The following is a 16,404-nucleotide window of genomic DNA, read 5'->3' as shown; positions in this document are numbered from 1 at the left end:
CCCCCCGCCACGTTTGACCTATCGACCCGCATTTTTTTCTCCAGCACCTGACTGATAACGAGAAAGGCTTAAGTTTCAAATTTGAGCTCTTCAGACCCAGTGGTGTTCTTTCTCTAGGAGCGTCTGCACCGCCAAATGAATAAGGAAAAGAAAAAAAGTACAGTTTTCGTGGGCATTTCTTTTTTTCTAGCACGTGGCTTAACATGACTAGAATGAAATTTCTAAATAATTTTAAATGGAAAAGTACACCCATCTGAAGAGGAGTGTTTAGTCATTCAATAGCTATATTTCAGACCGTATAGTCTTTATCATGTGTATGCTTCTATATGTAAAATTCGGACACTATAATTTAACAAAATTTTTATTTTATTAAGCGATTGGTAGATAAAAGGGAGGTTACTATACTTCGAGTCTCTTCTGTTTTCAGTTCGAAGGATGATCATAAAATCGAAATATTTATTCGCCTTTATATAGACACGAAATACGAGAATATTAGATTTTTGAATTCATATTACTGTTAACACAATTGTATATGCAAGGAATGATCGGCGAAAATTTGTCTTTACAGCGACAGAGAGGCGCAAAAATCAGGAAATTCTGTGAAAAATCCAAGCCTTTTACATTAATTTTCGTAGCGACGCAACAATAAAACTCCGACAAATTGTTGCGAGCGGTCGATTATTGTTGTAGCGAGCGGTTTGATTTTCTGTTCGTGCGATTTGAAAGTGATTTATTTCAAGCGTTTCCTGAGTTTTGCATCATTTGCAGCGATTTTATCGGTAAGTTCAGACCACGAACTTTCTAAATTTAGGTATTTTTGAACATTGTTTAGCCGAATATTGCAATTAGTGGCAATGATTTTCCGACAAAGCTCCATTTAGATGACAATTGATGGTTTTAGTCACACAGACGACGAATGGGATCTTTCCGCTTATTTTGGGAGATAGTTTTCACCGTTTATATTGTTAATTTTCGTTAAGCCCGGATCCAATCGAATTGTTAAATATTTGTATTTGTTAAAGCAAAATGGGAATCAATAAATACATTAAATTGTTATTTCCCACTATGGTGTATATACCATATGAAATTCGCGCCGCTTTAATTAATTAGAATTTCTCTAATTCCACAAATACTTTGTGTAATGGCAAACGACAGAATTGCGTAATTTGTATAGACCGATTTTTTAAATTATATATCGAAGATTAGAATTATTATATTTAATAATTGAATATTTTATTATAATGTTGATTTCTGATTTTAAAACTTTTATTTTAATTAAAATCTGTCATAAATCTTGTCTGCATTTGAACATGAAATATTTATATATTTCCTACTTACAATTTAGATGAAATTAAGACAATAGGAATATTTCTTAATTAATGCAAGTTCTGTTTCCACAACATTCGCTCATTTTTCTTTGCAGAATGGAGAACTTCAAAGAATTAAAGAAGTGGCACACCTCGGGCCAACGGCCACGCTGAGCCCGAGGATGGCGCGTCGTCTTGGCCTCGTGTAATACGGGTGGTTCCAAAAGATGCGAAGGAGGAGTCGCATACGCCCGACGTCAAACGGGTGGTCGTCATAACTCCGAACGACACCGCCTCGTCTCTCGTCCATTATCTGGAGCGACGATATCCCGAAGTTGAGGAATGGACAGTGGAGACACGGTCACGTGAGACGGGACTGGACAGAAAGGAGTCCGAAGAAGCCGTGGAGAAGCACAAAAGGCCTTGGTGGAAAAGGTTGTTTTTTGCTGCTAAAAGTAACACTCTTTCTGCCGAACCGTCTTGCACGGATTTCGACTTTCCACCGAATGTGACACAGCCACCCGGAAGTGACCTTTCACCCGGCTACGACTTAATCAACCGGACTTGACTTTCCATTCCATTTTAAGAACTGATACTTGGACAACATTCGAGATTCGTTCTTTCACTTCGGTTAATTAATAAAACTTATTGAATTTAATACTAACTGTTTAAAGATTCGATATTTATTGAAGTTACACAATTTTAGATTAATGTATAATTAATAAGAATGTTTCTAACAGTTATGACCGATGACAAAAAAGAAAAAATGTACACAATTCATAATGAATCAAAAAAATTTAAATATTAAACGTAAACAGTAATTCCACTTACCATTTGAAGGCAGGACGTATGGAAGATATGTCGGGCCGTAACACCTGAACTCTTACCAGGTGTATGGGATGATTTAATCTCTAATATGTCGATTACATCGAACACATCTGAATATATTTTGCCTATGGTGCGTGACTTATGACACTGAATATCCAGTCAATTAGACTAGTCAAAAAATCGCACTCCGAGAAAGGTGTTGCCTATATTATTTTTCTCTTACAGATTTCGGAGTTAGTTAACTACACCGATGTCATCACGTAATTAACAAGATTAGTATACTACGAATCATTCTTTAGTTCTAATAACCAAATATATTGGCAAAAGAGTGGAGTTCCATGGGGAGCTTCACATCTAAAGTGTTAAAATATAGTTCAAAAACGGAAGGATTTACAAAAGTGTACTGTACATCCCTTCCAATTTAAATTATTCTTATCAATATAAACTAGCGGAATTTTGGGCACTCATCAGAAGAGCATTTTCATATTACGAGAATGTATTAGACAGAATGAAGGAGCCGAACAATTACAATAATGGACAAGACACTAAAAAATGATACTAACACGATAGAAAGCCTAATTAGAAGGTTTGAGAATAACAAAAAACAAAAAAAACACAGCAAACCTAGTGGAATCATGAAATTTATTTTTAACAGAGGTATAACTAACACAATGAACGAAATCACAGAACTTAAAGGACAAATCATTCCAGGGTTTGAAAATTATTTCGAAATTTAGAAATAATTGCAATTTATTCGTTTTAATAATTCCGTTTGCTATACAGATGTAAAATAATAATTAAAAAACTAACTTTTACATTTTCTTAAATAAAAATGTGCATTGAGAATGTCAAAGTATGTAGCTTACAGTATAAACAATAGAGTATCAAAAAATCTTTAGAGGGGTGCAGACAGGAAACAATACCCCCGCAAAATGTTTACTACCTGAGTTATCCGTATTTACTCGGGAAAAACCCTCAGAAGAAGGATGCAATTACCCATTGCGTAACAATCAATACCACCACTTAATATTTAAGCAATAAACTAATTGGCTGCAATAATGACATATGCAATAATTCCATTAAAACAGGTAATTCCATCATCTGAATAGCAACTAATTTGAATATACAAAATACTTTCGAACGGCTTTACCAAAGCTTTAAAATTGCATTTTGCTTAGTCACTATGATATGTAAAATTCCCTCAAAAATTAAATATTTCAGCAATGCGTTGATGTAATAAGAATGTTTTAAAATGATCTGTGAAAGATATTATAATTCATTTTACTATCATTTCTCCTGGTCATTCAATGTTAGTAGAAAGACATGTTTTTAAAGTAAGCTTTATATAAAATCATATATTTATATTATTAATGTTTACTTGAGGAAGCGAATATTATCGAAAATTATTTTATTTAAATATAATTATTATTTTACTTTTGTAGTTTTAAAATTCTACACAACTCAGAACACGTGTTGAAGGTCTTCCTTGTGTTTTTTACAATACTCTGTTTGTATGTAAATGCCGAGGAGAATGGAAATAAACCAAGTGAGTTAATAACTGTAATTTCTTGATTATAATTATTGATTAATCATAAAAATTTCGTGATTTTTATAGGAATTGTTAAAAGAATGATTGGTGGATCTCAGGTTAAAATTGAGGAATATCCATTTATGGTAAACCAAATACCAATCATTTTAATTTACATCGCTTGAAGTAAAAGTAATAATGTTTAATTTTCAGATGGCTCTTTTCATCAACCAAAATTCAAGTAAAATGAATATCACGTTTATTGGAACGTTCACATTAATTACAACAAGAACTGCGTTGGGAGCTGCTCACGTAACAATTTCGTAAGTTAATACGTAACCGTGACAGTTGTAAACTTAAATTTCTAAAAAAATCTTAATATAAAATCTCACATTTCTGTATTAATTTTTATTTGAAATTTTCATATAGTCATGCTGCTAAAAGTTTAGTTGGTAGTGTGGGACATGCAGATAAGTTCCGGGGACAGAGAATACATTTTTCAAATAAGATTGAGCATCCGAACTACACAGGAGAATCTTCTAAAAATGACATTGCAGTGTTAATATTACAAAATGATACTTCTGAATTCGATAGATTTAAACTTCCATCAAATGCCCAACCAATCGCTTTGCCACGTGATAATAAAACATACACTTTTGAAAGAGCATCAATGGTTGGGTGGGGTAGAACTGGACCAGGTAAGTACACATTTCAATTTTCCATCATATTTCAACGATGATAGAATTTACATGTAAAATAAACAGAAAAAGTATACATTATTTAAGTTGTCGATAATGTTCTCAAAATACATAAATATTTTCCTTTTCTAAGTTTTAAATTTGCTCCATAAATCAGTATCAAAATTGCATGAACGTTCATTATTTCATACATTGCACAGTTCCTTTTCTTATAGTAAAGCACTGCTGTTTCACGTGTAATAACTAAATGTTCCTTTAACTTATTTCACAAGAAATAATGTGTAATAGGTTAAAGGAACAGTTAGTATTTTGCCTAAATACATGATGAGATGCGGTTGAGCATACATTTCTCTCACACTCGTAAATAGATAAGCTTCATATTAAATAGTTTCATCTTGTTCCTACGGATGTTCAATGGTATACAAATGTGAAAAAGGCAATTCATGCTTATAGCTATTTCAATACAGGGTTCTGAACACTCGTACTTTTCTTTGCATTTATCTACTTAAACTTTAGGAATAAGTTGTACAAGGTAACGAATTCCGAAAAAGTATCTACAAATATGAAACAGATTGGATTGGATTTAATTTATAGAATACCGGGCGAACTGCCAAGGAAACTTTCTACAGGAAACTGGCCTCTATTTAGTGTTAGATACGTGAGAAAAACTCGTTGAGTATCAGCGAGGCGTATACCCGCGACCAACTACCGATAGTTTTATCTAATTAGCCACTGATCGGCCTAAAACAACTTGAAATCGAGCACTTCCTTTAAAATTCAGCATTGACATTCAGGTAATAAAGTCTTTGCAATCTCAACCATTGCTCATTTTTTATTTTCTGTTCAATAGATATGCTTTATTACTTTAAAACAGAAAATTTTCACTACATTTTTAAAACACAAAATAAAACTTTATTACATTTAAACTACTATTAAAATTAAAAATTAAATTATATAGAAATTTAAGGTTAAACATCTGGTTTCTACGCTAATACATTTATTGGTGTCATATTTATAAAGATATAGAAGACAGAACCCCCTTCCTCAGAGCGGCATATGCCAATATAATCAATACCACCGATAACTATAAATCAATGTCTCAATCAGTAATTGCCACACGAGAAGAAGGTGTATCCTTAATGTTCGTAAGTACAAACTTATATGTATTATAGTGTTTAGTATAATATAAATATATGTATATTCTATAAGCATGCAGACAAGTGATTTTTTTAATTTTAGGGTGATTCCGGTGGCCCCCTTATTTACGAATCCAATGACGGAAGGAAAATACAAATTGGTGTTGCAAGTACAAGTCAGGTACGTCCTGGTGGAATTAACACATTCATGTCGACAAGTTACTTTATTGACTTTATAAGAGAAAACTGCGTAGGAGAATTGACATTTGTGTAAATAACTTAGATAAATTCTCTCTTACCTCTGAATCATATACAGGACGACCAATACATTTATAATCGTAAAATTTGAACTTACACCAGATCAACGTTTTAAACAATAGTAACCACGTCACATAAATGTCTTCCATTTTCAAAGTACCAATAAAAACGTCGGTCTTAGGTCAGAGTATTTGGAATTGAAAATTGGGCGAGCTATCCGAATATGCCAGACACCGCTTTTTACCATTGTGAGTGAGCCGTGATGGGTTTTATTAAAAAGCTTTTGTCTTTTCAAAGATGGAATTACAATGCAACATATCTTAATCAACCCACAAATAAAGATTTCTGGTCTTATCCAAAGTTGATTCATAGCGACAACGTAATGCCTTCATTGCCTCAGCCATCCGGTTGTCAACATTATTAGTTATAAAATAAACAGGCAGCGAGTTGCTCAACTTTCCCGGCAACTTTTTTAAAATTACGGTGGCTTCATTTTTTATCGTATTATAATATTAAAACAACTTTTTACATTTTAACTATTATAAAATGGAAAAAAAANGATTTTAAAAACTTTAATATAAACAAGAATAAACATCTATTTATTATTATAATTTCAATTATTAAAACAAGGCTTTTCGTACATCGAAAACGAAAAGTATCAGCTTCGCTATAATCCATCCTACACATACTTTTTCACGTTTATATAATTCAAAACAATTTGTTTTTATGTAAAATAAAATTCTTAATATAATCACGCGTTTTACTTTAAGTAATTGTAAACAATATACTGTACAGTACTTTAAAATTTTATTACTTAATCCACTTTAATATATATTTTATGAATCCCATTATTCTGAGATTGTTTTCATTCCAGATAAAAATATGAAAAATCGATTTGTTATAAATAGAGTGGATCCAAATGTACATCGATCCGTTATGTAAATAGAAGTGCAGTGTTTCTGGTTGTTTATAATTTTTAACTACGGTGCGCGCTTCTTCGCTTATAATCGCGTTATTATAAAGCGAATAACATCTAAAAAACTGAAATTTGACCGAAAATAATTTAATTTCTTTCATTAGTATTTTTTAATCATTTTATAAAGTTTTATAACACCATCACATTTCCCTGAGTTGAAGTAAACAATTTGTTAGCCATTTGACCCTCAGCTGACAGAGAAGGAAGTTTTTGAAAACAAAGTAATAAAGCGTTTAGCAGTTTGTTGTTTTTNAAATCAGTATCAAAATTGCATGAACGTTCATTATTTCATACATTGCACAGTTCCTTTTCTTATAGTAAAGCACTGCTGTTTCACGTGTAATAACTAAATGTTCCTTTAACTTATTTCACAAGAAATAATGTGTAATAGGTTAAAGGAACAGTTAGTATTTTGCCTAAATACATGATGAGATGCGGTTGAGCATACATTTCTCTCACACTCGTAAATAGATAAGCTTCATATTAAATAGTTTCATCTTGTTCCTACGGATGTTCAATGATATACAAATGTGAAAAAGGCAATTCATGCTTATAGCTATTTCAATACAGGGTTCTGAACACTCGTACTTTTCTTTGCATTTATCTACTTAAACTTTAGGAATAAGTTGTACAAGGTAACGAATTCCGAAAAAGTATCTACAAATATGAAACAGATTGGATTGGATTTAATTTATAGAATACCGGGCGAACTGCCAAGGAAACTTTCTACAGGAAACTGGCCTCTATTTAGTGTTAGATACGTGAGAAAAACTCGTTGAGTATCAGCGAGGCGTATACCCGCGACCAACTACCGATAGTTTTATCTAATTAGCCACTGATCGGCCTAAAACAACTTGAAATCGAGCACTTCCTTTAAAATTCAGCATTGACATTCAGGTAATAAAGTCTTTGCAATCTCAACCATTGCTCATTTTTTATTTTCTGTTCAATAGATATGCTTTATTACTTTAAAACAGAAAATTTTCACTACATTTTTAAAACACAAAATAAAACTTTATTACATTTAAACTACTATTAAAATTAAAAATTAAATTATATAGAAATTTAAGGTTAAACATCTGGTTTCTACGCTAATACATTTATTGGTGTCATATTTATAAAGATATAGAAGACAGAACCCCCTTCCTCAGAGCGGCATATGCCAATATAATCAATACCACCGATAACTATAAATCAATGTCTCAATCAGTAATTGCCACACGAGAAGAAGGTGTATCCTTAATGTTCGTAAGTACAAACTTATATGTATTATAGTGTTTAGTATAATATAAATATATGTATATTCTATAAGCATGCAGACAAGTGATTTTTTTAATTTTAGGGTGATTCCGGTGGCCCCCTTATTTACGAATCCAATGACGGAAGGAAAATACAAATTGGTGTTGCAAGTACAAGTCAGGTACAGTACGTCCTGGTGGAATTAACACATTCATGTCGACAAGTTACTTTATTGACTTTATAAGAGAAAACTGCGTAGGAGAATTGACATTTGTGTAAATAACTTAGATAAATTCTCTCTTACCTCTGAATCATATACAGGACGACCAATACATTTATAATCGTAAAATTTGAACTTACACCAGATCAACGTTTTAAACAATAGTAACCACGTCACATAAATGTCTTCCATTTTCAAAGTACCAATAAAAACGTCGGTCTTAGGTCAGAGTATTTGGAATTGAAAATTGGGCGAGCTATCCGAATATGCCAGACACCGCTTTTTACCATTGTGAGTGAGCCGTGATGGGTTTTATTAAAAAGCTTTTGTCTTTTCAAAGATGGAATTACAATGCAACATATCTTAATCAACCCACAAATAAAGATTTCTGGTCTTATCCAAAGTTGATTCATAGCGACAACGTAATGCCTTCATTGCCTCAGCCATCCGGTTGTCAACATTATTAGTTATAAAATAAACAGGCAGCGAGTTGCTCAACTTTCCCGGCAACTTTTTTAAAATTACGGTGGCTTCATTTTTTATCGTATTATAATATTAAAACAACTTTTTACATTTTAACTATTATAAAATGGAAAAAAAAAACTTAATTTTGAGGGTAGAGATGAGTTTTATTTGATTGCAAAACGATTGTAAATGCTAATAACGAGTAAAATCGTCATTAAGAGAGATACACACGACCCCCTTTATCTTTTCATCCCTTGACTGTTAATCACCGAAATTTAATAGCAACAATTCCCCTAATACACAAATCTTCCTAACAACGTTTTACATGAATAATTATTTCGTTGTGGAAAGTCATGATATCAATTATTCGAGTAATCGTTCCGACGTCAAAAACCATAATACTGGTGTCAAGAATTTTTATTAGCTAACTGTCCAATAATATTTTAACGTTTAGTTTAAAAATTTTTTTATTATTTTTTTAAATACTCAATATTTTTAAATAAAACTTTCAAAAGGACCACATAAAAGGTTTCGAAAGAGCTATTAAGTAAACAGTACGCGCACACCTAGATTGCTTTGTAACTCGGTGTCGCTTTGAACATCTAGGTGACATGAAACCGATTGCATCAGTCGAAAACGAACCAACAAATTTATTCAAAATTTACGATATACATAGTACTCATTGAGGATACTAAACATTTTAAATTCCATCCAAATCGGTTCATTGGTTTTGGAGATATTAAAGGTCATATTTGGCACTTTAACATTTATTATACATTTGGGATAGCTCAACTATAGATGGAAATTCTATTTTAATCACTGAGTGCGTTAGCATTCGGTAGTTAACATTTTGTGGAATTGTTAAAAATACTGATTTAAATCAAATAATAATCGAGTAAGAGATCGATGATACAAAGAAAAAAATTAAGATATGTTTAAGTTAGAAATATGCAAATAGAAACAGATAAAGACATAAAGACAAATGACAGAACATAACTAAAAAAAGTATTATATTTTCATGTATACAGAGCACTTACCATCGTAAATCATTTATATTTGAAAATTATTATTATTCTCTCTATTTGACTATAATGTATAGAATTACAATTTCAATTTGAAAAAATCCAATAAACTATGACACTCGTTTATGACTGGGAAACAATTGACGAAGTAACAGCTAACAACAGACCTTTTCTTGTAGGCTACAGTTAGAGTGGAATCTATTTCGATAATGCCATTCGGAAGCCATTCATTTACTTTTTATTAAATTCGCATGAAATCTTGCAAATACAGAAATTAATAATAAAATAAATTTTGTCAAATTCACTTAGTAGTATACGGATTTCAGTTACGAATATCACTGATGGTGGCCTATTAGGTACAACCAGTAAACACCGGTTAAAACCAAGTGGCAGTGGGTTCGCACTTAACAAATTGCAGGTTTATGGGATTTTTTGCATCTTTTACACTGAAATAGCGACCAATTTCTTACGTAAACTCTTCCTTGGAGATGTACACCTTCGGCAGATCGCCAAAGGGTTGCATTGTCTTATTCCATCAATTTAATTCAATCAATTGCAGATCTTATAAAATTCATTTTAAAGTTCTAAACATCCCATTTTTATTACATACTTCGAACTCTTTACTCCAGTGAATAATTTCGACAATGAAATGTATTAATAATGTATTACGCACAAAATTCACCATACAAAAACTTTCATTTCAAGTATATTTTCGTTATTCGAGTATTATTTTGTTCTTATTTTTTTATAATTTCTTACCAATTTATTCCATATTATTTTATTTTATAAATTAAATAAATTACTTCTGTTAAATTAATTTGATTAGTTGAAATATCATTAACATAATATTAAAATCCCACTTTTACAATAAAGAGAAATTGCAGCTTTACTCTAATCCATCTTCCACTTTCTTTCCTACGTTTATATAAATATAATTAACTGAATAAAGTCCAGATAGCTTCAATTGACCAATCCGTTGATGAGGTGCGAACCCACCATCAGCTACTAATGCTTAGTAGTTCATTGAATCGGTCACTTGTAGGCACAAAAATGTATTAATTGGGCAATGTAAAACCTGGACATATATACCTGGACATTATTTTTATCTTTTAAATTATAATAAACAAATACTATGGNTATATTTTATATATAAAATGCGAATAAAAAAACATAAATGCGTAAAACTTAATAAAAAAAATATCTGCAACTTCAGAAAACACATATATATGAGAATCTATCAAAAAAAGAAAGTTATTAAGAATTAAAATCGAGAAAAAAAATAAAACTTTCAAAATAAGGTAATTTCTGTGGTAAAAAGTGAGGTAAGCGATCAAGTGACGCCCGTCTTCCCATCGTCTGTAACCAAAACGGACGAGGGTGAAATAAAAGCGGAAACACCAGTAGAAGTAAAACCAAACATCAGCGCGTATCTCTCACTATATATTTGAACGGGAGCAAAGATGAAACACCACACTTTGTAATTTATGCTAATTACCTTCTAATATTAAGTAATTTTGAATATCTCCTCCAAATAACAATTATATAATTGCTTTCTTAGTGTTCAAAATTTCAGATTTTTAAATAAGTAATTAAAGTGCAAAAATATAATTATTTAAAGTGCAAAATATAATTAATTAAAGTGCAAAAATTTGCCGAAAAGCTGTATTTCTTATTATTATTGTTCATTCGGCACTGAAGAATCTTCTGGAGTAAGGGACGCCAAACACGGCCCGCCGACCTGGTCAGTTCATCCGGCCCGCCGCCGCACTGTACCACAAATGAGCTAAAATATAATTATTTATTTGGAAATATCATAGATTATAGATAATCTTACTGTAAGGCATATGGCGATCCGACGAAAGGCGGAGAAGGCTCACTGAGTCCCGCATCTTTAAGGCCAGCTCGAGTAAAGACAAAAGACGGTGAAGCATACAGGGCTCTCTCTGTCCCGTTTCTTTAACTTCTCTGTCCCGCTCGAGTGAAGAGGCCGACCGGAGTTTGAGCGGACTTTCTGTCTCTCGCTGTATTAAAGTTTCGTTTGTAAAGATTTTATCACCATAATACTTGTCACATAACCTAATTTGTCTGTATTTTTAATGAATTAAAACGGTATTGCTGTTCTTTAAAAAGAATCAGGTTACAAAAATAGTTATTTAAATTAATTTGCTTTTGTGTAAATGGAAATTATTAAGTCGTGATTCGCATTTAAACTGACGTGATAATAGCCGGACATTAGGCAGGTTTCTAAATGCTATTTGTAAGTTGAAATAATTTCAAATAAATATGGACAATTATACATTTTGGATTTAAAGAAAATTTTATTTCAAATGAAAAAACTTACTGTTATGCATATATAATTTCCCTTATGAATATATTTTACTACTGTGTACGTTTTATATATTACAATAGATTAATTATACGAGTTTTCTAAACAGGTTTTAATTTCGACATATACATTTATTGTTCTTGCGCTTTGTTTTTAAATAATTTACTTAATAACCTTTTAAAATTTATGCGGTCCACCGTTGAAAATCACCGTCTATACCAGTGATTTTCAACCGGTGTGTCGCGAAAATTTACCAAGTTATTTTGTCTAAATCGAAAGAAGACAGAATCATATTAATGGGCAGAAAAAATCTGTTTATTTGTCTTAAAGAAATTAAAGTCTTCACAAATATATATTTTAAAATTAATTTAAGAATTTTTGTTTTTATTCAAAACACAATACCAAACAGACCATGAAATTTATNGGTCTTCCTTGTCTTTCTTACAATACTCTGTTTGTATGTAAATGCCGAGGAGAATGGAAATAAACCAAGTGAGTTAATAACTGTAATTTCTTGATTATAATTTTTGATTAATCATAAAAATTTCGTGATTTTTATAGGAATTGTTAAAAGAATGATTGGTGGATCTCAGGTTAAAATTGAGGAATATCCATTTATGGTAAACCAAATAGCAATCATTTTAATTTATATCGCTTAAAGTAAATGTAATAATGTTTTATTTTCAGATGGCCGTTTTACTTAACCAAAATTCAAGTAAAATGAATATCATGTTTATTGGAACTAGCACATTAATTACAACAAGAACTGCTTTGACAGCTGCTCACGTAACAATTTAGTAAGTTAATACATTACGGAGATGGATGTAAACTGAAATTTCTAAGAAAATCTCATTATAAAATCTTACTCTTTTAAAATTACATTTATTTTTATTAACCTTTGTTTGAATTTTTCATATAGTCATGCTGCTAAAAATTTGATTGGGAGTGTGGGACATGCACATAAGTTCCGGGGACGAAAAATACATTTTTCAAATAAGATTGAGCATCCGAACTACGTAGCAAAATATTCTAAAAATGACATTGCAGTGTTAATAATACAAGACGATACTTCTGAATTCGATAGATTTAAACTTCCATCAAATGTCCAACCAATCGCTTTGCCACGTGACAATAAAACATACACTTTTGAAAGAGGATCAATGGTTGGGTGGGGCAAAATTGGACGAGGTAAGTACGCATTTCAATTTTCCATCATATTTCAACGATGATAAGATTTATATGTAAAATAAACAGAAGTATACATTATTTAAGTTGTCAATAATATTCTCAAAATACATAAATATTTTCTTTTTTTAAGTTTTAAATTTGCTCCATAAATCAGTATCAAAATTTCATAACCGTTCATTATTTCATACAATGCACAGTTCCTTTCCTTATAGTAAAACACACAATACGGAATAAGTTTAGTCATCTATTACGACAACATAATCCTTCGTTATGATTACAAATTAGCCATTTCCTGTGTAATAACTGTACAAGTTAAAAGAACAATTAGTATTTTGCCTGAATACATGATGAAATACGTTGGGTAGGAAAGCATAGAGACACCGTATTCTGTCCTGACCAACAAAATGTTGGTCAGGACAGAAATGTTTTATTGTCACGTGGCAAAGCGTTAGGTTCTGAAAAGTTGTAACTGGCTCCTCTATTCTCTCACACTTGTAAATGTATATGCTATAAGCATTGACATCCAAGTAATAGAGTCTTTGCAATCTCAATCCGCTCATTTTATTATTTTCTCTTCAATATGTATGCTTTATTGCTTAAAAAAGAAAATGTATATAAAAAAATACATTGTAAAAAATACAAAGTATGAACGACAATACGAATAAATCGAATTGTTCCTGTGATGTTGAAACAAGACAAGAATATTCGTGTGGTCTTTAATTCTTTGTATTTTATATAAATATATTACGTCCTGGATTTTAGAATTTTGCTTTACATTTTAAAAACATGAATAAAATTTTATTAAATTTAAACTACTATTAAAATTAAAAATTAAATTATATAGAAATTTAAGGTTAAACATCTGATTTCTACGCTAATACATTTATTTGTCTCATATTTATAAAGATAAAAAAGACGTAACCCCCTTCCTCAGAGCGGCATATTTCAATATAATCAATACCACCGATAAATATAAATCAATGTCTAAACCAGTAATTGTCGTACGAGAAGAAGGTGTAACCTTAATGTTCGTAAGTACAAACTTATATGTATTATAGTGTTTAGTATAATATAAATATATGTATATTCTATAAGCATGCAGACACGTGAATTTTTTAATTTTAGGGTGATTCCGGTAGCCCCCTTATTTACGAAGCCAATAACGGAAAGAAAATACAAGTTGGTGTTGCAAGTACAGGTCAGGCACGTCCCGGTGGGATTAACAACTTCATGTCGACAAGTTACTTTATTGACTTTATAAGAGAAAACTGCGTAGGAGAATTGACATTTGTGTAATTGTAAATAATTCAGATAAATTTACTCTTACCTCTGAATCATATTTTAAAATATCTATAAAGTCATTCTTCTGTATTGTCAAAAGTATATGTCTTTATTGTAAACGTATTTTTTTTATAAATAATAATTATTATTATAATAATACTTCATTACTTCCAAAAACAATTCATGTGTGTTCAGTACGTGCCTCAATAGTTTTGGGTGTCTCTTAAAACAAATCCTAATTATTGAGCTGCAATTAGAAAAAATTGTAAACCTATAAATTTTCATTGCCATCTGTCTGTCTGTCTGTCTTTCTTTTATCTCATTCTAGACTGGGAGTTATTTGAATTAAATTTAAAAGTTTTTTCCTGAATGGCGTTAAATAATTAAAATGACTCTGTTCTTATCAGGAAAAGTATGATGTACAGGGACAATACATTATTAATTTGAGATGGAGAGCATATATATTAAATTAAAGGACAGTTTTAATAATTAATACTATGTTTTGTTAGATTTGACTACTATTTGTATATCTGATAACTGAATGCACTTTATTAACCGCGTGTATTTTATAATCGATAAAGACATCAATAATTTATGATAGAAAACAATAAAAGCAAACAACCAATTTAATATTTGAAAAGAAAAATCATTCATGTAGAGAACATTTAACTTGCACCTCTAGAAGTTAGTAAATATAAACATTTACTGACATATAGAACCCAATTTGCATGACGGTATACATCATAAGAAAGTGTACGTCGAAAGCAGTTCCATTTTCTATTGAAGTTTTGCCGATAATAATCAATATTTTTGTAAAATAATGAATATTTATGAAATATTATATAAAATTTACAGTGGTTTAATAAAAATTTTACTGCTGCTTGAACAGTATAATTACTCTGAGTTCAAAATGGTGCCGAAATTCATACAACCAAACATTCAAAGTTTTCGGCTGTACAATTATGATAAACTTTTATATAAAACAGTACAACATATACTCCAAACTTTTAACGTAGGTAGTTTCGGGCAGAAAAGCCCATCAACAGACGGTCAAACGTATTACCAAAAGATTATTTACAACACAAAACAAATCATTCGATTCCAACAGTTTAGAAACATCACAGTTGAATATTATCAGATTAAAATACTAAATTTAAATTTAAGAGTTACATTAAGTTATAAATATGCAAATACAGATAGATTAAGACATAAAGAAAAATGAAAGAACATTACTACAAAACGTATTATAATGTCATAAATAGATACATATTCATATACAGCACTATCCGTCGTAAATCTTTTATATTTGAAATTATTATTAATTTATTTGATTATAATGTATAAAATAATAAATTCAATTTGAAAAAATCCAATAAACTATGACACTCGTTTATGATTGGGAAACAATCGACGAAGTAACAACTAACAACAGACTTTTTCTTGTAGGCTACAGATACAGAGTCGAATCTATTTCGATAATTCCATTCAAAAGCCATTCATTTACTTTTTATTAAATTTGCATGACATCTTGAGAATACAGAAATTAATAATAAAATAAATTTTGTCAAAGTCACTTAGTAGTATACGGTTTTCACTTACGAATATCCCTGATAGTGGGTACAACCAGTAAATACCGGTTAATATCAAGTGGCCGCGGGTTCGCACTTGAGGAATTGCAGGTTTCTGAGATTTTTTGCATTTTTTACACTGAAATAGCGACCAATTTCCTTGGAGATATAGACTACACTCGGCAGATCGCCAAAGTGTTGCATTATTTTATTCCATCAATCTAATCCAATCAATTGCAGATCTTATAAAATTCATTTTAAAGTTCTAAACATCCCACTTTTTATTCCATACTTGAAATTTTTACAGTAATGAATAATTTTGACAATTGGCCGAGTGGACTCCGTCTCCGCTTCCAGGTGGTGA

The 16,404-nt window shown here is 30.9% G+C and overlaps 1 protein-coding gene across 1 annotated transcript; it reads left to right on the top strand.

The window, feature by feature from the left end:
• The first annotated feature begins 3,909 nt into the window (after window positions 1-3,909).
• Window positions 3,910-14,487, top strand: LOC111624599 (trypsin, alkaline B-like). Its single transcript, XM_023367491.1, has 7 exons — window positions 3,910-3,986; window positions 4,093-4,361; window positions 12,565-12,623; window positions 12,691-12,800; window positions 12,923-13,191; window positions 14,098-14,222; window positions 14,317-14,487. The coding sequence occupies exons 1-7, from the start codon at window positions 3,910-3,912 to the stop codon at window positions 14,485-14,487; spliced, it is 1,080 nt and encodes a 359-aa protein (XP_023223259.1).
• Window positions 14,488-16,404: the final 1,917 nt, after the last annotated feature.

The sequence above is a fragment of the Centruroides sculpturatus genome, unplaced genomic scaffold, assembly GCF_000671375.1.
Source record: "Centruroides sculpturatus isolate CEXI.00-Female unplaced genomic scaffold, Cexi_2.0 scaffold56, whole genome shotgun sequence".
Taxonomy (NCBI): Eukaryota; Metazoa; Arthropoda; class Arachnida; order Scorpiones; family Buthidae; genus Centruroides; species Centruroides sculpturatus.
Note: the sequence above shows the minus strand (reverse complement) of the source record. Positions and strands in the feature narration are given on the sequence as shown.

Bases quoted from the DNA above. Each gene is read 5' to 3' on its own strand.
- LOC111624599 (XM_023367491.1), top strand. From the start codon at position 3,910: ATGAATATCACGTTTATTGGAACGTTCACATTAATTACAACAAGAACT. The intron at 3,987-4,092 runs GTAAGTTAATAC...ATTTTCATATAG, and splicing joins GCTGCTCACGTAACAATTTC to TCATGCTGCTAAAAGTTTAG. The intron at 12,624-12,690 runs GTAAACCAAATA...TTTTATTTTCAG, and splicing joins TTGAGGAATATCCATTTATG to ATGGCCGTTTTACTTAACCA.